The following is a 21766-nucleotide window of genomic DNA, read 5'->3' as shown; positions in this document are numbered from 1 at the left end:
CGGCCAACGACAGTCCTTCCCTCAGCGGTGGCAGCGGCAGTAGCAACCCACAGCCGAGTCTCTCTCAACCGACCCCCTCGCTTCCCTCCGGGTCAACGGACAGACCGGCCTCCATCGAAGCCAAGGCAGCCTCAGCTCTTCTTCATCCTCTGCAACCGACAACAAGCGGCGCCATCGACGCCTCCGTCTGAACCTCACAGGCCAGCGAACCCACCATCAACCGGCCAACATCAGCTTCCCCTCTCTCTCGGGCCAAAAATCAGAGAGCAGAAGCCTCCCTCTCCCTCACAGCAACCAGCAGCCGATCCTCAACTCCCACTCGCGGCGGCTCCTCCCACCGAGACACAGCCATCCCATCTCCACCGTAGCTTCAACGGTGATGAACGACAGCTGTGAAGAAAGAACAAACCGGGAAGAAAAGGGAACAGAGATCTGTTAACAGATCTAAAACAAATCTAAAATCAACTGCCTGTGTTGTGTTTCTTTGTTGTTTTGCAGGTTTTGGCGTCGCCGGCGTTGCGGAGGAGAAGAAGCCAGTTCCGGCCGGCTGTTTTCCTCACGGCGCGTGAACCAACGCGCCGCCAGTGACGGCGGCGCGTTGGAACACGCGCCACCAGTATTCCTGCGCACGGATTCCTGCAGCTTCAGCGATTCCCTTGCAATTTCTGGAGTTTTGGGGACTGATTCGTAAATTTCGGATTATTTAATGTAATCTTTATTTATTTTTGAATTTTACAACTTGTATTGTGGATGTAAAAAAAAAAGGAAAAAGAAAAAAGAAAACAAAAGAAAAAATAATAAAAAATGTGTGGTGTGCTTGTATTTTTTATTTATGTTATTGAATTATAAAAAATAACAAGAAAAAGAAAAACAAAAAAATGCATGTTTGTATTTATTTCAGGGATTTTTTTTACAAGGAAGCGACAAAAGAATAAAGAAGGATTTAATATTTTGATTGGATCACGGTGTAGAAGTACAAACTTGTATGGAAGTTGTATTTCTAAAATCCGATGAAAAGACAAAATTTCTAAAACTTCTTTAACACATCAAAGTCACGAAGCAGCTTACCTCAGGTAGGGTGCGTTAGGGGTGCTAATACCTTCCCTAACCACAATCAGTCCCTTACCCGCGAATCTCTGACAAGACCAGTCAACTTGGGTTTCCTAGTAACCCTCAATTAAATACTAGGTGGCGACTCCAAACAAAATCAATTCCAATAACAGAGAGAGCAAAAACCGCCATCGCCAGGACGGGCCGACGCGCGCGCGGGGTGTTTTCCGACGTGCGACACCAATTTTTATCTGTCATAAGCCACCACACATATCACCCGAAGACAGGGGTGTGACTCACTTATTAGTGTGTTCCACAAACGTACCATCAATTTTTTTATTATTAATTAAATTATCAAATCGCTCATGAAACCACATGATTATTGCAATAAAAAAATGTTAAATGATGAATATGCCTTGTCGTACATGTGCAATATCGTGACAATGGTCCTCTCGGATCGAGATCCTCGAGTGTGGGTGAAAATAAGAAGAAATCCTTGTTTTTTATCAGTTTAAAAAGTTTGGAATCATTACCTAATATTCTGATCACTAAAAACCTTAAGTGGTCTTTACAGTCTGGATAAGATGACTGATTATGTATAAAGTGAACAATATCACCACTAGTACACCTTACCTAAAATAAGCTATATTGTTTATTTGTTTAATTACTAAGACATTGTTGTATTTCTTCTAACTGTTAGTCTGTCTAATAGTTAAAAGTCGGTCTATCCCATTATAGTGGACCATGACTTTATGGGTCAAGTCTAGCCATTATGGAGTCCAAATATATTTTTTTGCAATTATTTCTCTTAATACTATGAATACATCATACATATAAGTTAGTAATCCTTAATATTGAAATAAACAAATTAATTTTTTGAAATATTGATCAAGTTCTTATGAATTTAATAAAGTTGTTATTAAATTAAAAAAAAGGCATGCAAAAATATAAACAAAATACTCTTTCTTGAATTTTGGTATTAAAAAAATACTAAATTATGCCATGTATTTTTATTTGTTTATATATTTTTTATGCAAAATATGATTTTTATTTTAGAGACTTGGTCATATACAATTAAGATATTTAAATGTATTTATTATTATTTTTTAAGAAAATTATTATTGTTTTTTGTAAAAGAAAATAAATTTATTTAATTTTGAAAAAACATCTCGCATACAGGTCAGAATTTCAAATATTAAATACAAAAGGGTGAAAAATGTTGTGCAAAAAACTCAAAATTAATTGCAAAATAATCTTTAGAAACTTTGAAAATTTATTAAAATTAGATTAAGGTCATGTTTGATAAAATGCAATAACATATTTTAATCAAACTATTTTAATCAAGATATCAACTCAAAATAAATTATTTATTCACCAACTTAATAATCCAATAATACCAAAAATCAACTCAAATCTTGTTAGTTTCATGAACTTCATTCAAGTCACATATTAATTCAAACAAGTCAATATAAAACCAAGCATAATCCATGAACCAACATTTATGTTCAAAAAACAATTACAACCCAGAAAACAAAACTCATAATCCAACACAAATTATCAAATTATTTCAAATTAAAAACACACATTGATCTAAAATAATATCCAAACAGTCCTAAAAACTATACAGAACAATGAGAATTTTGTTCCAAATTTCTCAACAATTTAGAAATCTGTAAAAATAATAATTTGAGTTATGGATCAACCTTCCGAGGTGTTTGGTGTGTCCGAGATCTATGGAAATCAAACCTAAAGGACTATAAGAACATTGGCAGCGCGTGTACCATGCGTCGCCGTCACTGTCAGCGTGTGGATTCATGCTCCACCGTTACTGGAGGAGGGTGAGTTGGTGGATATGAAGCTCCTCTATCTCCTCTTTATTTATGGACCGATTCTCCTTCATGTTTTCCTAGGAGGGAGATTAAACACCCCAAGCTTTGACTTCTTTTCCTTTTCTCTTTTTCAGCCCCCTTTCTTTACTGGTTTTTTGCCATGATAAAGGCTATATTTCTTCGTCTATTGTTGTCACGAGGAAGAGTTAGTGTTGTGCTGTGTTGTTGGCTATTGTTTTGAAAGGAACAAGATCCGTCAATTTTTTCTCAAGGAAGAAAGAAGCACAATGGCTAGAGGAAAAGAGATGTTGTCACTAGTGAGGGACGTCGTTATTGCTGTATGGAAGCCAAATAGTGAAGGGTCGATGTGTGATGGCTTGAAGAAGATGGATAATGAAGGAAAACATAGAGATGTGGGTTATGATCCTTTTTTATATGTTTTGGAGTATCAAATGGTCTAGTTCTTTAATGGATTCTCAAATGGGAGACCATGACGAGGGTTGGTGGCTTCACTAGTCTAGTTTAGTTTTGGGTGAGGGAGAGTGAAGGGCAAAGAAGATTGGGGGACCATTTTTTTGCTGTATTTTTTTTTAAAAAAAAAGCAATGTAAACTTGATGAGAAAAATTACACGATAATTTTTAAATGAACACGTTAATAGCTGAACGCGTATAAAACAAAATTTTAAATTTTAAATTCTTTAAAAAAAGCTAAAAATGCCGAAAATAACGCAAATACATTAAAAATATACATTTTGGATTTTTTTGTTGTTTTTCTATAGTTCTGGATATTTTTAAAAAATAAGATAATTTTTTGGGTTATGACAAGCCCCTAAAGCCAAGCCTATGATTTTTTTTTTTTGTTATAAGGGTAATAGAACAGTCACATTATGCATGATAAAAAGAAATTTTGAAAAAGTCTCTAGACTAAAGTTTTTTTTTCTTTTAAGGGTAAACAAGTAATTTTATTGTGTAAAACATTGCAAAAAGACTAAGATACCCTCAAACAATCTAAAATGACAAATGAACCTCGTGAAAAGACTTTTTTTTACCCTCTAAGGTCAATTCATTGTTTTTTTAGTTAAGGGCAAAAATATAATCTCACTATTACAATCCACAATAAAACACGATATTTGTATAGTGTTTTCCCAGATCTTTTAGGTTTTTGTAATAATCTCACGTCCATCATGCCATTTAAAATTTCTTATTTAATTACATATTTGTATTTTATTTATAAAAAATTAAAAAAACCTCCATTAAAACAAAATAATTTGCTAGTATACTTCCTTTTGTTTTTATTAATTTGACTCGCCCAGCTAGGTGACTCTTTGCATGACTTAGGTTTCAAATTAGATTATGTTAAGATTGACCTAAAATGACTCGTTTGACTTAACGAGTCCAAACATTACTCGATTGTTTTGTTTGAAACTTGATTTAACTACAAAAAAATTAAATAAAAATGATAAAATAAGAACAGAAATATGAAAAAAAAAAGTTAAGTTGATTTTAAATTTATATTAGAGAAGGAATTATATTTAAAAGGCCCCAATGACCTTTATGTGAGTAACTAGAAAGAGAAAACCAGGATAATTATGACAAAACTCTTACCACCGGACCTTCAAGGCATTAGATCTCCCTCATTAGCATGTGGTGACCATATTGCCACCACAAGAAGGAGGAGCAAATTGGACGTTCCATGCATCGATCAAACACTGATGATATGTGCAACAACATATAACTATGACAAGCCCTTCAAATATGTGTCAGAGATGTGCCACCATTGTTTCAACAACTTTCAATCCACCTCAACCATCCTTAAAAAAATTATTTCTAACCTCAAATATCTTTTGAATAATTATCTTGTTTTATTGTTGTTTTGTGATTAGATTATTGGGATTGAACAATTTCAATTGGATTGTTGTTTGTATTTTAATGATGTTAGCCAAGTTTTTTTAATATTGCATCTTTTTTTTATTGTTGGTTTTGATGTGTTTTATGATTTTTTAGGATACATCAAAGTTTGACATTTGTGTTTAAATATATTTGGTCGAATACCTTAATTTTACATCTTGTTTTATTTCATGTCCTTGGCCATTTTATCATTATCCTTAGCATTACAACATGTTTTTCTTTGTTATGAACATTGGTCCATTCGACAATATGTATTGAAATTATCTTTTGGCTCTAAATGATAGAAAATCAATGCGCATTCATGCATACATTTGCATTGAGTCTTATAACTTATTTTAAAAACTCATTAATGGTTCAAATCAAGGCATATCAAGAATATTGACTCTTTTAATTTCTCATACATGCATATTAATAAGAATCCAAAAAGTTTTCCACTAGCTATAAATATATATACACAAGTTACATACTGGTGTGTATAAACATTGATGAGGGACAACCAAGTAAAGTTGGAATCATAAGAAAGTGATTGTTAAACAACACACCTTAAAGACAAGTAAACTTTAAAAGAGTCATTTATTAAAAAAAAAAGAATTAGTCCACAAAAGACCTTCATGTCGCTAGATCCTATTCCAAGTAGATGAATCTATGGCATCATTATTGGGTAAGACTAGGGTTATTCATTTAGCAAATATTATGAGTAAATCTTAGGTACTAGGATAGATAAACCTTAATAAGGTATTATTGATGGACCCTTTTAAGATTTAAATTGAGTTCAATAAGTTCAACACAAACCCATTGGTTATTCATTGGTATGACTTGATAAATATTGGTCATAAATTATGATCATGAGTGATCAACTATAGACTTGGCAATTCACTAAGTGTTGTTAAAATGGTAATAATTAGGAGTGATACAAATGAACCAGACCTTATAATTGTTAGGCTTGAACCAACCATCTATATAAAGTTTAACTCATAAGAGTAGACCTGATATCACCCATACAGATACACCATTAGTAGATAGGCATAACAAATTATAGGAATAAAAAAGAAAAATAACAATGTAATTTACCTTAGATGAGATGCTTTAGGGTGATAATATTTTCTCATTATTGGGTAAGACTAGGGTTATTCATTTAGCAAATATTATGAGTAAATCTTAGGTACTAGGATAGATAAACCTTAATAAGGTATTATTGATGGACCCTTCTAAGATTTGAATTGAGTTCAATAAGTCCAACACAAACCCATTGGTTATTCATTGGCATGACTTGATAAATATTGGTCATAAGTTATGATCATGAGTGATCAACTATAGACTTGGCAATTCACTAAGTGTTGTCAAAATGGTAATAACTAGGAGTGATACAAATGAACCAGACCTTATAATTGTTAGGCTTGAACCAACCATCTATATAGAGTTTAACTCATAAGAGTAAACCTGATATCACCCATACAGATACACCATTAGTAGATAGGCATAACAAATTATAGGAATAAAAAAGAAAAATAACAATGTAATTTACCTTAGATGAGATGCTTTAGGGTGATAATATTTTCTTTTTAGCATAATCAGCCCTAGTGAGATATCTCTACTTCTCTTAAAAGCTCTTCAACAACAACAAATGGGCTGTTATTCTCAAGATGAACAATTACTAGAGAAAATGAATATGAAGGATGATCTTCATATGGTCCATACTTTAGTTCTCTACCAGCAAGCTTGGTGGGTTCCACTCTTGTAAATGATTCCATTTTTGTACTTGGTGTCTTAAGAAAAGTAGTATGTCGCTTGACATGATATGGTGACAGTATTAATACGCTGTCACGGAAATATACTAATTGTGATTCCGATTGGCTTATCTCTGCTGGGAAAGGTTCCAAAAAATGTGTTAATATATAATGTGTTATTCATTTAGCATATATTATGAGTAAACCTTGGGTACTAGGATAGATAAACCTTAATAAGGTATTATTGATGGACCCTTCTAAGATTTGAATTGAGTTCAATAAGTCCAACACAAACCCATTGGTTATTCATTGGCATAACTTGATAAATGTTGGTCATAAGTTATGATCATGAGTGATCAACTATAGACTTAGCAATTCATTAAGTGTTTTCAAAATGGTAATAACTAAGAGTGATACAAATGAACCAGACCTTATAATTGTTAGGCTTGAACCAACCTTCTATACAGAGTTTAACTCATAAGAGTAGACCTGATATCACCCATACAGATACACCATTAGTAGATAGGTATAACAAATTATAGGAATAAAAAAGAAAAGTAACAATGTAATTTACCTCAGATGAGATGCTTTAGGGTGATAATATTTTTTTTTTAGCATAGTCAGCCCTTACTTTGAAATTCTACAAACTAGTTAGGGTTTTCTACTAACCATAATACTGGGTAGAGGTGTTCATAGATATAACCAAGTCAGGTTTGTGTCCATGGTTGTAACCAACCCAACCTCTAATATTTTATAAATTTTTAAATTGACCTATATAATTTTTTTTTGGACCCGAGTGTGGTGGATATATCGGGTTAAGCTAAATTTTCTATGGATATAACAAATATCCATGAGTTGAGCTTATATTATTAATTTTCATGAATTGGATTTATGTTGGCTCGTTTTTTAAGCCAATACAAAAAAAATTCACAATGTATGAACATCTTTATTATGATAAGAAAGGTATGAAAAAAGGAAAGTTTGATATGAATTTAGACACCACTAACAAAATCTACTCCTAAGAAATATAAAGCTACTAATCATCTGGTTGATAGGATATATTAGTTGGATTAGATGAATTCTATTGGTTTAGAAATAATTATGAGGAATATTTGAAACTATACCAAATAGGGTTATGTTGATTAAAAAACTTAACAAGCTTTAATAACATGAAAACAAGAAGCTTTTAGCATGCCAAGCCAAAAAAGTTAATAAGATCAAAACCAAAAAAACAAGATAAGATAGTGTAAAAGAATATTACTTATTATTGGTCACCATCATAAAAAAAAAAGGATAAAGAGGCAGTTAAACCATTAATGTTTTCTTATTAAAGTCTGACTCATTATGGTTTGCATCCAAAGATTTCTCTGAAATTCTAGGAAAAAAAAGAGAATCAATAAAAAACAAATTGTTTTAGTTCTTGTCTTTAAAAAAAAAAAAAACAATCCAAATTTTTTTACCTTTAGACTTAGATTTCTACCCATCCCCTTTTAGAGCTTCTTTTTCTCTATCGGGATAGAAATTCTCATAATTTGTAAATAAATAAAAAAGTTTCTACTAAATAATAAATATCATATTGACTTCCAAATATATCTTAACTTGAAAAAAATAAAAAAAGAAATTGATTATCGTATCAAAAGTTCAAAACCACATAATAATAAACTTGTTTATGTCATCATATTCAATATCAAATGGAGTATATCAAAGACGCACTAATATCCTCATATTTAAGTTCTAACAGGATTCGTAGAAGCAACAAATTGATTCTCATATCAAAATCACCAAACCAAAACCACATAAATCAAAATCACAACTAAAGTAGTTTCTACTTTGTTAGGGCTTTTGAAGGAAATTATTTGTTACTATTGTTGTTTCTGTTATGGAGGAAAATATTAGATCTTGTACCCTATTAGTGTAACACCAATACAAACACAAGCCTAAAAATACAAACACTAGAAATACTAAAATAGGGTATAAGATCTAATCTTTTCCTCCATAACAGAAATAACAATAGTAACAAATGATTTCCTTCAAAAGCCCCAGCAAAGTAGAAACATAAATAGCTTTATATCCCAATCTATATGATAAACAATATTTGTCAACACTATGTTCACTTTTGACAGTGAATTGGTAAAAAGGGATTGATTAACATATATGAATTAACAAAATTACATGACTGACAAAAATAAATTAGAAACATCGATTGAATGCTCAATTGAAAGGAAAGAGAAAGAGAGGTTCTACGGTTAAGAGAGAGAAAGAGAGAGAGAGAGAGAAGAATACTATTTATACTAAGGATTTTTTAAGGTTACTCAGTGGGTTATACAAGTTAGGTAGTGTTGAGTGAGTTTTAAACATCCCGACTTGACTTGATCCATGATATCCACTTATTAGATTTTTTAATCCATTATTATCTGTAATATTCATATTATTTATACTAAGGATTTTTTAATGCAAATATTATAAATGACTTGGTTTTTTTCGACACCTTTAATACTAAATGGTGATTGTTTTTTAACATAAAACCTTTTTCCTCACAACATAAAAAAAAAAAAGAAACATTTCCATTTCTTAGCAAAGAGGGCGTGGTGGTTGTTGTGATGTTAAGTACAACAACAACATCAATTTTTATAAACTTCATCTCAAGAAAAATGATTTAGATTCCTCACTTTTTAAAGCAGAATTCAAGTCAACTTGACATCTTTAAGTTCAAACTCAAAATAAATAAAAAAACCCCTTTTCAAATATCAAGTTATGATTAAAAAGAATTTGCTAATGAAGATCCAAATTATGACCCAAATATTAAAAGTCAATTTTGAGAATATTCTCTCAATAAAAGCATCTTTTAGAAGCAACATCCTTGATATAATCAACTTCAAAATTTTGAATAAATATGTGTATTTTGTAATGTGAAGGCAAAACGAATTCAACCGAGTATTATCTATTATATGCTCACTCTGTTTATCTTATAATATTTTTCATAAATATTAGTCTATGTTTTATAAGTTTAATTTTTATGTTTTCATCTAATTTTTTCTTCTACTATTTTGTAAATTCTATCCAACCCATAAAATGATATCAAAGCTTAGTCAAGAAGTTTATAATGAAAAAGGTTTGTCATAATATACTATGCAGTGTTGATAATTATTAATAGTGTTCCTCTAATAATGTACGTTTAAAGAATTTAATCCAATGAATTTTAATTGATTTTGTATTGAAATATAATTTTATAATTGGGGAAATTACATTTGACATCGTGAGGTTTGATCTTAATTACACTTTGCCTCTATAGTTTGAAAAATAACACTTAGCCTCATATGGTTTAATACTTGAGTAACACTTTACATCTTCTTAAAAAGAAACCAACAAAAATTAATTAAATATTTCCATGATTGCTATTATTTTTTAAAAACATATCTAAAAAAACCCTAAGATAAAAATATCCTCCCAAAACACAATCACTTGATATCCTTATTGTTGCTCGCAACAACCTCTCAAATAATCAACGCCAATAGCAACACCACAACTCCATAGAAGCCAGTAACCGCCCCACACACTATCTCTCTCATTCAACCTATAATAATTCATTCGCCTTACCAATTTATAGCCCCCCTCATCACGCACAATATAAAAAAAACAAAATAAATACACATAAAAAGTCTCTTTTAAAACTAACAAAGAAAAAAAATACTTATTTTTCTTCTTCAAAATCGGTAACCTTTTTATCCCCAAGCTTCCATTTTTCTTCAACAACTAAAAGTAGAACTCCCCCTCTCATATTTTTCACCATGCTGCCACTCACCAGACACCTTATCGTCCTTAAACACCAACCAAGAGTAATACTAGATTTGGAAAAAAAAGTAAAAGGAGGAAATGAAACAAAATGAAAATTAGGAAGACAAGCTAAAATAGATGTTTCGGGGCTTACTAACAACTATACAACACCATATATGGCCACAACAAACAACTACCTCTCCTTGTCGCCATCCACTAACAAGAACACTTACCACGCATGCCACAATGAACAACTGCCTCTCCTAGTCGCCAACCACTAACAAGAATGCTTACCATGCATGCCAACTAGCCTCAACCACCGTGACAACAATGACCCAGCCACCAGCAACTACCTAATCCAGCAGCCACCAACCACAATTTTCTCCAACTTCTAATTGAGACAACCCTTCTTTCTTACAATAATCATATCTCAAGAAATTTATACAAGGGTTTTAAGTTATAATTATATAAGAGTAATATGATATTTTAACTCGATCTGAAATTTTTTATTGACTTGAAGGGTAAGTGTAATTTTTCAAACTATGAAGGCAAAGTGTAATCAACACCAAACCTTAGGATATTAAATGTAATTTCTACTTTATAATTCTATCCTGCATTAAAAGTTAGAAGAAAAGGAGAATTTTTTAAAATAATATATAAGAGTACATGCAATATAATATAATATATAAGGGTAGATGATCTATTACCCTATTGTACTAAAACAATTGGGAAAGTTAATGGAGCTTCACTCTTTATATAATTATTGAATTTTTTTTTCAATTCAACCTCTTTTGTATTTTTTTTCATTTCTCCTTTTTTTTTCTTTCAATTTAATAATTTTTTTTAATTTCATTCGCAATTGTTTTTTTTAATAATCATTCGAGTTGTTTTTAGACTGATTAAGTCAATTAGATCACATTGAAAAAACTCCCTACACGGTTTAATTTTAAATTCGAGTTAGATAAAGAGTACGATTGATAGTTTTTTTTCCTATCAATTTCATTATTTTTTTTTCTTAATTTTGTCCTTAGATTTTTTTTTACCAGTTAAACATGTTGCTTTTGGACTGACCAAGTCATCTAGATCACATCAGGACAACTTCACACGATTTAAATTCAAACCCGGACTAGGTAGAAAGCTAGGTTGAGATGTTTTTTTTTCTGTCAATCTCATTATTAATTTTTTTAATTTCATCCTCAGATTGTTTTTACTGGTTAGGCGAGTTGCTTTTAAATAAACTAAGTTGATTGGATAATGCCAAGCCAACTCTCACACTATTTAGTTTTAAACTCTAATTAGATATAACGTTAAATATAGAAATTTAATATTAATACTAAATAATTTATTATTATTTAAATATTTTTTTACATTAATTTTTTTTTATTCGACCCCAGCATAACAGAGGCATGTAAACGAGGAGAAGTCTAAAAATTATGGAAATGGCCGAATTAGAGGATGAACATAATAAAAATTGAAAGTATAGGCATCACATTAAAAAATATCAAAAGGAGGGGCCCAATACATCCGATTAATCCAGACAGTATTAATTATCTGAACAAATCCTTCGTACGTGAGGCATTATTTGAAACAAATGCTAACACGTGCCATCCCTTTTTGAACCTAAAGAAACCCCCAAAACCAGAAAACCCCTACCCCCACTTTCTTCTCTCTCTCTGAAGTCTGAATCAAAGAAGAAGAAGAAGATGGAAGCGATTCTAATAGACTGTGTAAACAACAGTCTTCGCCATTTCATGTATCGAAACTCCATTTTCATGTGTGAACGACTCTGCGCTGAGTTTCCTTCCGAGGTAACCCCAAAAGCTCCAATATATTTATTTAATTTCGAGGCATTTTGTTTGGTCTCTGAGAGACAGCTAGAAAATTGAAGGGATAAACTCTTAGGATTCTCAAACACAGTGGCTGTATTTTTATTGATTTTGTATTGGTTTCTCAAGAACAGTTAGGGGCATTACTATTTACTGGCAAGATCGTTTTTTTCTCTTAGCGTTTTTTATTTTATTTTATAATTTTATGGCGATTCGGTAATGATTGGAGCTCTACGTGGCTCCAACTTTTCTTCTTCTTCTTCTTCTTCTTCTTCATTTCTTGGGGAAGTTTGGGAAAAAGTCTGAAATTCTGATGTATTTTATGAATTTGACATCTTAAAAGAAAAAAAGCGGGCTAAGGTTTTTCATACTTGTAAGTTATGGAATCTTGGGCGAATCAAAAGAGGGCTTTACTCTCCACGTGCTTCAACACTGCTACTGAATGAAACAGATTTGGTAACCAAACTACGTAGATGACTAGATGTAACCTGAAGTGTTATTTTTGACAAGATACCTTAACTAGCTACTTGTCTACTCTGACAATTTTATGTTTCCTCATCCATCCCTCTATAGTTCGGGTGTTTTTGTTATCAATTTGAGACAAATGTTATGGGTTTATTTATTTTTCTTTTTGTTGTACTTTGTTTTACTGGACTTCAAAATAATTGCATTTTGTTTATGCAGACAAATTTACAATTGTTAGCCGGATGTTATTTGCAAAATAGTCAAGCTTACTCTGCATATCATATTCTAAAAGGTAGTATGCTTCACGTTTTCATCTTCCAAATGGTTGTTAACTTATGATGGTCTTAATATATATGGTTTTGTCTTGGTTTTTTTCCCTTTATAGCCATCGATCCATTAAAAGTGTTGCTTATTCATGTATCTCTCTGCTTTTTTCTGTTTGTTATTATCTTTAGGAACACAAATGGCTCAATCTCGCTACTTGTTTGCGATATCATGCTTTCAGATGGATCTTCTAAATGAAGCTGAAGCGGCATTATGTCCTTCTAATGAGCCTGGTGCTGAGGTACCTCTTGGAATTTCTTAATTGAAAATTATTTTGGCATTTTTCTAAAGTACCTTCGGTTCACAAAGCAGACTGTTTTTATCACCATTTTCATCATTTATCTATGAAAAAGCATTTTCAGCTGGAATCAGTATGTATTCAAAGTCCTGAAATTCATTATTGCTGAATGCTGGGCATAGTTGTGCACTTTTTGACACACTTTTCTGGACATTGTTGATTTGCTCGTGTTGTTTCTCTTCTCTATCAGGTTCCAAATGGTGCACCTGGGCATTTCCTTCTTGGGCTTATCTACAGGTTGCTCACCTCTTTCTAAAATATCTAGTGATTAACTATCACAAGAACTCTGTTGTCCACTGCTTTAGATATGCATGATACAAGTTATAGAAAAACTTTGGCTATTTTCCTTAGAATCAAGGGGGTAGTTTCTGAATAGATCTTTTAACTTTTACTTTAAGTGTAGGCATATATTCTCATGTATTGCTGTAGAACATCAAGAAAGGAAGAATAACTGATATAAAACTAATTTTCTTGACGTGCTAGATTCTTTCTAGTGATTATGTGCTCTGTGAAATGTTAACAAAAGAGACAGAATCTTGCCCTCAATTAAAGTTTTCCATTGATTCAGTGAAATTTGAAATTGTTAGTTTCATCAAACTGTATATATTCATTGATTTAGATCTTAAAATCTTATGAAATGATGTCAGAATATTTGTTTCCCTTTCAGAAGGCTATAGAGCTGCATATGTATCTTGCAAAGCTTCTTGATATCCCAAAGGCATTCTCCTTAGTTGTTTATTACACCTTACTAAAAAAGTGTAGTGTGCTTCTAGTTTCATATTTGAATTCTTGAACCTGCATAATTAATTAATTTTATTTGGCTGTCTATTTATATGCTTCTCCTTCTACATCCTGGTTTAATATATCAATTTCTTATTTGTTTAAGTTTATTTGGATTTAGGTATACCGATAGAAGGAAAAGTGCCATCCATCACTTTAAGCAGGCTTTATCTATAGATCCTTTATTCTGGGCTGCCTATGAGCAGCTTTGTATATTAGGTATGGTCATTGAACACCCACACAATTCTGTGCCACTGTCAGTCTTGTGCAACCAGCTTGTGGTTCATATAAAACGTTGTTCTTCTACTTGAGCTATATATTTTTGAACTGATACTATGTTGGCTTTCTTTTTTATCAATGTTTTAGGTGCTGCTGAAGAAGCAGCTGCAGTTTTTGATGAAGCAGCTGCTCTTTGCATTCAAAAGCAGTACATGAATTGTGCATCAGCATCCCATAACTTGAGCATATCCAATGAGGATCATAATTTAGTTTCTGCTCGAAACTTTGGCTTGGAAGATGGAAGTCCAAGGCAGTTGAAACACCTACAAGGGAATAACCTCAGAGATATTCCTGGAAATTACCATGGAGCCTCTACATTAGGAGGGCCTGTTAGTCAGCCTTCAAATGGTGTTCCTCCAAACCTGTCATTTTATAACACTCCTTCACCAATGGCCACACAGGTATGGTAATTTGAATTATTCCAAGCTATGTTTATACAGAAAGCTTAGAGTTTTGTCTTTTTTCTTAAATTGTCTTTTTTTTTCTTAATTTTATAAAAAATTATTGTTTGCACTCAGCAGTAAGGTTAGGATATAGTTTACTCCAAAACATTGTTTTCTTTAATTTTGTATTCTTTTCCGTAGCATGTTTCATCCTTTTGTATTGTTTTGCTTCTGAGGCTTTATTTTGCAGTTGTCAGGTGTCGCGCCACCACCATTGTGCAGAAACTTGCAGCCAAATTGTTCAAATCCTAGTACACTTGGTTCTGATAACTTTCCTAGGTCGATTGTGAGTTCTAATATTCAGGCCCCTCGTAAAAAGTTTGTTGATGAAGGGAAATTGCGGAAGGTTAAGAGCTGCAACACAGCCTTTCTTCGTTTAATTTTGTTTCTCCATTATCTCTTCCATGCTAAATTTTGGAAACTCTATGCCATTTTTTAAAAGAAATGTCATAATCTACATGTCTGGTCTTTGTCGTGGATCACATATTACACTGCACTTGAAATAAGGAAGATCAATAGGTTTCTTTTTCTTGTGCGAGGAGATTTCTCCAAGCCAAGACGTTGAGTGAAATTTACAGCTTAAAATGGGTTATAAATGAACATGGGAAACATTTCATGATGCAAATTTCCATATTGGAGCTGAATGTCATCTTCCCTTTGAGATCATTGTTTCTTTTCTTTTTTTCCTCTGCTTTATCTGATTCAGTTTATCAGCTTGGCATTTTCTTCCTTCCCTTGTCTTCATGGTGCAGGCTTAGCTGATCCTGAAATTATTTTCTTAGTATGCTGGTGTTTTTAACCTTCCTGTTCACAATTGTATTATGGATGCAGTTTGTTAGGTGACCTTGTTAATACATCTTCTAATATTTTCATCTTGATTATTTTATGGGGCATGCATGATTGTTTTTCATCCGCGCATTGAAGGTTTTCTTTCCATTTGGCAAGTTGTTTGGTCCTGTTATATTGATACTTACATTGGTAAGGTTATTTGTATCTTTTGTGTGATTTTATAAACATGCCTCAGTGAAACCTGCTATTGCTATATCTGTCTTTTCTTTGTTTAATGAGCCTTTCACTAGTTTTCACAACATCAGCGTCCCTCATTTATTTTCAGATTTCTGGGAGGTTATTTTTTGATTCTGGCCCTCGGCGAAGCACTAGGCTTGCTGCAGAAGCAGGAGCCAACCAAAATACTAGTGCTACACTGGTTGCAGGGTATGGAACTAACAACTCATCTAAATATCTCGGGGGTTCCAAGTTGAGTTCTATGGCAATACGTTCAGTGACAGTTCGTAAGGGACAGTCATGGGCCAATGAAAATTATGATGAAGGTGATTATTCTTCTTTTGTTTGACCAACTGTTGGCTTGCACACCAGTATTGACATTGGTGTTGGCTGAAGTAGAAATGCACTTATGTTTGTCCAGTGGACTTAGGTTGAATAGCAAGTTATATTCTTTTTGTAGCTATCTTTTATTGTTCTGCTGTATGCTTTCTTTTGTTCTTCTGGCTGCTTATTGACTAACCAATTTTTTGAAAATTTTGGTTTTAATCATATTAAGGTATACGGAATGAGGCTTTTGATGATTCACGTGCAAATAATACATCTTCAAATTGTAGTTCATCGCCCCCTGGGGATTCTAGACCTCTTGAAACAGAAGTAGCAACCATGCCTGTTGGTGGAGTAATCATAAGTGCTTCATGTATCTTAAATGGTGCTTTAGAAATATTAGGCCTCCTGAGAACTCTTGGGGAAGGTTATAGACTTTTTTGCATGTACAGATGCCAGGTATTAACTGGTGTTTGCTAAAAGAGCGTAGTTGCTATTATTGTCAGGACTACTTTTTACTTTCTAGCTTGCTTCTTGGTGTACAGGATGCACTGGATGTGTACATGAAACTACCACACAAGCATTATAATACAGGCTGGGTGCTTTGCCAGGTAAAAATCAGTAGTGAAAGTTAAATACTATTCGTTCTTTTCAATTTTTATATTCTTTTCTTGCTGCTGAGTAGGCACTCATCTGACTGATAGATACACAGAGAAAACTGATCATTAGATTGTAGATGGATTTATTAGATACCATTGCATATTTGCATCATTAAATTATTGAGAGTTATTGAGATTTCAGAACTGAATGTAGGCCATCTTTGAGTTGAACTGTGAAAACTGCTATGGAAATAAAATTTTCATAAAACAATTTTCCTTCTTGAGTTTTCATTTTTAATCAAATTGTATATGAACTGTTTAAAACTTGCCTTTTAAAAGTCTGCCATCAGTTTTTGATGATATTGTGATAAATTGTTTGAAATGCTGACTTGAAGTTAGAAGCAGTCGATTTGATTACCTTTGCATATTTGAAGAGATTCCCTCTTTATTTTCCCGTCTTTCATTTTGGTTTATTTAGAACTCAGAATGTATCAATTTCTCATTTATTTATTTTATTCATATCACATGATGAGTGCATAGTTGAACCTTTGCTGCTTTTTTTTATTCATTCTCTTGCTTGCTTCCCTCAAAATGACTGTTTTCTATGGTTTAAAGCCATCTGTATGCCATGCATTATTGACCATGTTTGTATTTCAAATGTAGGTTGGAAAAGCATATGTTGAATTAGTGGATTATTTGGAAGCTGATAGAGCCTTCAGTCTTGCCCGTCGAGCATCACCTTACAGTTTAGAAGGATTGGATGTATATTCTACAGTTCTTTATGTGAGTTTATCTATAGGAGGTTCCAGTAACATAGTTCAGAATTTTGGTTTGTTCTGCTTGGGTTGTTAACAATGCCATAATATGAAAGGATATGTGACTTCTGGTCTTTTCCTTTGAAAACCGAGGTAATATAGGGTTTTAGATGAAGTTTTATATAGGACAAGTGACTTCTGGTCTCTTTCTTTGAAATGTATTATATTTTAATTGTATTGCTTGATGCTTGCACTTCATGCATTTATGGTATATCTATTTCTTGCTTTAGATGCATTTTTATTCGTACTTTTGTTGCAGCATTTGAAGGAAGAAATGAAGTTAAGTTACCTGGCTCAGGAACTGATATCAACTGATCGTTTAGCTCCTCAATCTTGGTAGTGTTATTATACCTTTTTAACGTACAGTGCCTCCTTTGCCTTTTGTTTCTCATGCACCTGTCTACAATCCAGCTTTCACATGTTACATGGTGGTTATCACCTTAAATTTCTCCTCTGAGCTGTCACATTCAATTTTTCTTCTCAAAACAAGCGCTAAAGTTGTTTATGTTGCTCATCATTTTTTGTATTTGGTTTTTCTCATGCTTGTGGGCCTCGAAGAGTGAACCCTCAAACGCAAGAATGCTTTGTTGAAAATTATTAATACTTATCCAGAATAAAACTGGTATCTTGAGATCTGGGTGTGCTGTACCTATTTATAGCTACGTGTATGTACTCCTACCTATTTTATGTGGAGCGAAGGGTCCTTTTGTGTTCATTCACAATTTCAGGTCAGCTTCGCCTAACTGGGTGATCTGCTATTTTCAGTGGCTGCTTTTAGGGTGGTTGGCAGGTGATATAGTTGTATGTGTTATGGTGCTTATAGAAACCTGATGATCCTTCTCTGAATGTGCTTGAAACAAATTTGGGGTTTAAATAACACAAGGCTGGCTGATTTCAGTCTGTTAGAACAAGCTTGCATATTTTACTGTGCTGCAGCTGTATTTAGCATTGCCAGTTCTTATCATTTGTCATCTGCATTTCTCACTCATTCAGGTTGAATGGACATGCAGGTGTGCCATGGGAAATTGCTATAGTCTGCAGAAAGACCATGAAACTGCCTTGAAAAATTTCCAGCGAGCTGTACAACTTGATTCGAGATTTGCATATGCACACACCTTATGTGGTCATGAGTAGGTCCCTTGGTTTCTTTTTTTCGTTTTCTTTTTTGTTTTCTTTTCCTTGTGATAACTGATATATTTGTATTTTCAAACGGTAGAATTCTATATTCAATGGTTGATTCACGTTTCATATAATTTTCTTGCAATTACTTGGTTACCTGCAGATATGTTGCCTTGGATGATTTTGAGAATGGAATTAAGAGTTACCAGAGTGCTCTACGGATAGATGCTAGGCATTACAAGTCCTGGCATGGGCTTGGGATGGTCTATCTTCGACAAGAGAAAAACGAGTTTTCTGAGCATCACTTCCAAATGGCTTTCCAAATAAATCCACATTCTTCTGTGATAATGTCTTATCTTGGGACGGCTTTGCATGCCTTGAAGGTTGAGCCATATGCAAATTGATAGTAAATTCTGTATTTTCCAATGTTGATAATGTCCTGTGGTTTTCTAATTTTTCTTCTTCTTTTGGATTATTAAAAAATATATAGAGAAACGAGGAAGCTCTAGAGATGATGGAGAGGGCAATTTTAGCTGATAAGAAGAACCCTCTTCCCATGTATCAGAAGGCTAATATACTTGTGAGCTTGGAATGCTTTGATGAAGCTCTAGATGTCCTAGAAGAGCTGAAAGAGTATGCTCCACGTGAAAGCAGTGTTTATGCTTTGATGGGTAAGATTTATAAGAGGCGTAACATGTATGAGAAGGCAATGCTTCACTTTGGTCTTGCGTTGGATTTGAAACCATCAGCAACCGATGTTGCTACAATTAAGGTGATTGGCTTATTTCAGTTCATTTAATTTTTTGCTTTCTAAAACTGGGAACTGAATGTGAAAGGATAAATGCATTCACCGAGAAAATTGGACTACGAAATTTACCTTGAATTTTATTTGGCAATTCAAAGCATCGGTCAGAGCACGAACTTCATAGTGAAAACACATTTAGGAGACCATTTTTGTTTTTCACAGATTAATTTTAACTGTATTCAATGCCTCACGTATCTGCATGCTGGAACTTGCTCGAACTATAGTATCTAGCTTCTTTCTTGGTTTCTGACAAACCATAACTTGAATCGCCAAATGAATTTATGGACCGTACCTCCCCTGTTTCTTCATCAGCTTGGAGTTATTTTTGCTGACCTACCTCTTCTTGTTTCTTAATATTGACAGGCTGACATAGAGAAGCTGCATGTACCAAATGAATTAGAAGACAGCTTGTAGATCTTTTTAACATTGTAGACGCAGAAGAAAAGGGAACACAACGCAAATTATCCAGTTCAGAGCTGCTGGCCCCAAGGAGAATGGCCTGCTTTTGCTTTCGATCAATCACGAGAATAAAAGAGGTTGATCCTGGGTGTGTGGTGGCTCTTCCATTTAGCAGGTCTTGCAGAGGTAACCTCAGTTTTGTAGGTGATTAGCATGCTGACAGAACCTGTACCGATAGTTGTCTAATCATGTCATGTTGAAATGGTTGTATCATTCATTTGTTTTTTTTTTGTTTTCGTTTTTGTTTTTATATATAGTTGAAATTAGTGGTTACTCGAGGGTTCAGCTCACAGCGAATGACATTGCAATTTCAATGAGGTTAAAGTTAATGAATTTTCTGCCCTTGTTCCACTCGTTATTATTTAATTTTGCAATGGCCATAATATGATTTCAGTGGGAAATTCAGCAAAAAACAAGAGAGGTGGTGAGGTCTCAACTTGAATCTCATCTTTATCAATACGTAAAGAATAAATAATTAAAATAATAAGGGATCAATGAATATCTTAAGTTACGGGTCAAGAAAAGCAAGTTAAACAGGCCACGCTCCATTCTCATCGTATGGTCTTTCCTAATTGGACAAGCCTTCCATCTCATTGCAAATTGATTCCATTTGTGTTTTTTTAATTTTCCACTTGTAATAAAGGAAAACCCCAATATACTCCTAGTTTATATACTCATTCTCATTTAAATTCCAAACCTATAAATCATATTAATTAAGTCCCAAATGTTTCAAAAAACTCTCAAATCATTTATTTTTGTTAATGTTCATCAGTATTCGTACTAGATTTTTCTTCAAATTGATGCTGATGCACATTATACTGAAAATGTTAATGTTTATAAACTTACTCATCATTTTTTTTTAATTGATACTATATTAGTGTATAAAATATGTAAATTGGACTTAAAACTATTAAAAGAAGTTGACAAAAGGACATAATTGAGAAATATAAGAAAAGAGGGATATTGATTCTCAAATCTATTAGTAAAAAATGATGGGAAATTTATTATGTATCAAACCATAAATGTTTTATTGGTTCATAAAAGAAAACAACAAACTAATTTAATTAATAAAATTTATAGATTTAGGAGTTAATTGATAAAGGTTATATAGGTTTAATATTTGAGACTATATTTATGTTTTTCTCAAATAAAATTCTATTATATTATAAAATTGAATCAAGATTTTGATTTAGTTAAACGTTTTAACTTATATGTTCTTTTGTTTTTCTTTGAAACTAACAAAATTAATAGTATGTGCTGTGATAACTCAGAAATAGGAGGATTTCAGATGTAGAAAAAAAATCAAATAAAGACTGATATTTTGACAAAAGCAAACTGGGAGGATTTCATGTAGAAAAAAAATCAATCAAGCTGCAATTTTGGATGAAATCAGGAGTCTAATTGTCCTCTATTATTCCCAAAACTGAAGAGACAATACAGATTCAAGGTCAAATTAAATCATTTTTGGACACACCTGTATAAAAATTAAGCCTAAGGATATAATTAAATTTTTAATAGGCCAATTAAATTTAATCATGGGCCAAATTAAAATTTAATTATATTTAAGAATTAAATTGGGTCCAATTGAAGGGTGTAATTAGGTGCAAGAGCTTAATTATACTTTAAATGGGTCAAATTAATTTTATTTGGGGTTTAATTAGTGAAAAATTAAGTTTGAGAGCCCAATTTGAGCTTAATTAAGAAGATTGAAATTTTAGGAGATCAAATTTATTTTTTATCAAGTCAATTGATTGAAATCAAGGGTAAAATTGCAAGAAAATCAAAGTTTTAGAGTCAATTGTGGGCTAAATTGAAGAAATTCATAGCCAAGGACCAAAAAGACGCCGAATTTTGGGAATCCAATTGGCTAAAATCAGGGGTGAAATTGAAAAAAATGAAAAGTTTAATGGTCAATTGAGGGTTAATTTGCATAAATC

The 21766-nt window shown here is 32.8% G+C and overlaps 1 protein-coding gene across 3 annotated transcripts; it reads left to right on the top strand.

Annotated features, from left to right (window-relative positions):
• Nucleotides 1-11877: 11877 nt before the first annotated feature.
• On the top strand, nt 11878-20180 carry LOC133687791 (cell division cycle protein 27 homolog B). 3 transcript variants are annotated; one of them, XM_062107116.1, is made up of 16 exons: nt 11878-12096; nt 12799-12871; nt 13035-13144; nt 13392-13438; nt 14103-14200; nt 14348-14661; nt 14894-15049; nt 15818-16034; nt 16265-16491; nt 16578-16643; nt 17295-17414; nt 17706-17782; nt 18457-18576; nt 18729-18948; nt 19056-19337; nt 19734-20180. In XM_062107116.1, exons 1-16 carry the CDS (start codon nt 11992-11994, stop codon nt 19782-19784), a joined length of 2283 nt encoding a protein of 760 aa, XP_061963100.1. In that variant the 5' UTR covers nt 11878-11991; the 3' UTR covers nt 19785-20180. The 3 variants fall into 3 exon arrangements, with proteins under 3 accessions (XP_061963100.1, XP_061963101.1, XP_061963102.1); XM_062107117.1 differs by lacking the exon at nt 12799-12871 and having other exon boundaries at nt 11962-12096; XM_062107118.1 differs by lacking the exon at nt 11878-12096 and having other exon boundaries at nt 13085-13144.
• The last annotated feature ends 1586 nt before the right edge of the window (nt 20181-21766 follow it).

The sequence above is a fragment of the Populus nigra genome, chromosome 3 (genome assembly GCF_951802175.1).
Source record: "Populus nigra chromosome 3, ddPopNigr1.1, whole genome shotgun sequence".
Classification (NCBI taxonomy): Eukaryota; Viridiplantae; Streptophyta; class Magnoliopsida; order Malpighiales; family Salicaceae; genus Populus; species Populus nigra.
Note: the sequence above shows the minus strand (reverse complement) of the source record. Positions and strands in the feature narration are given on the sequence as shown.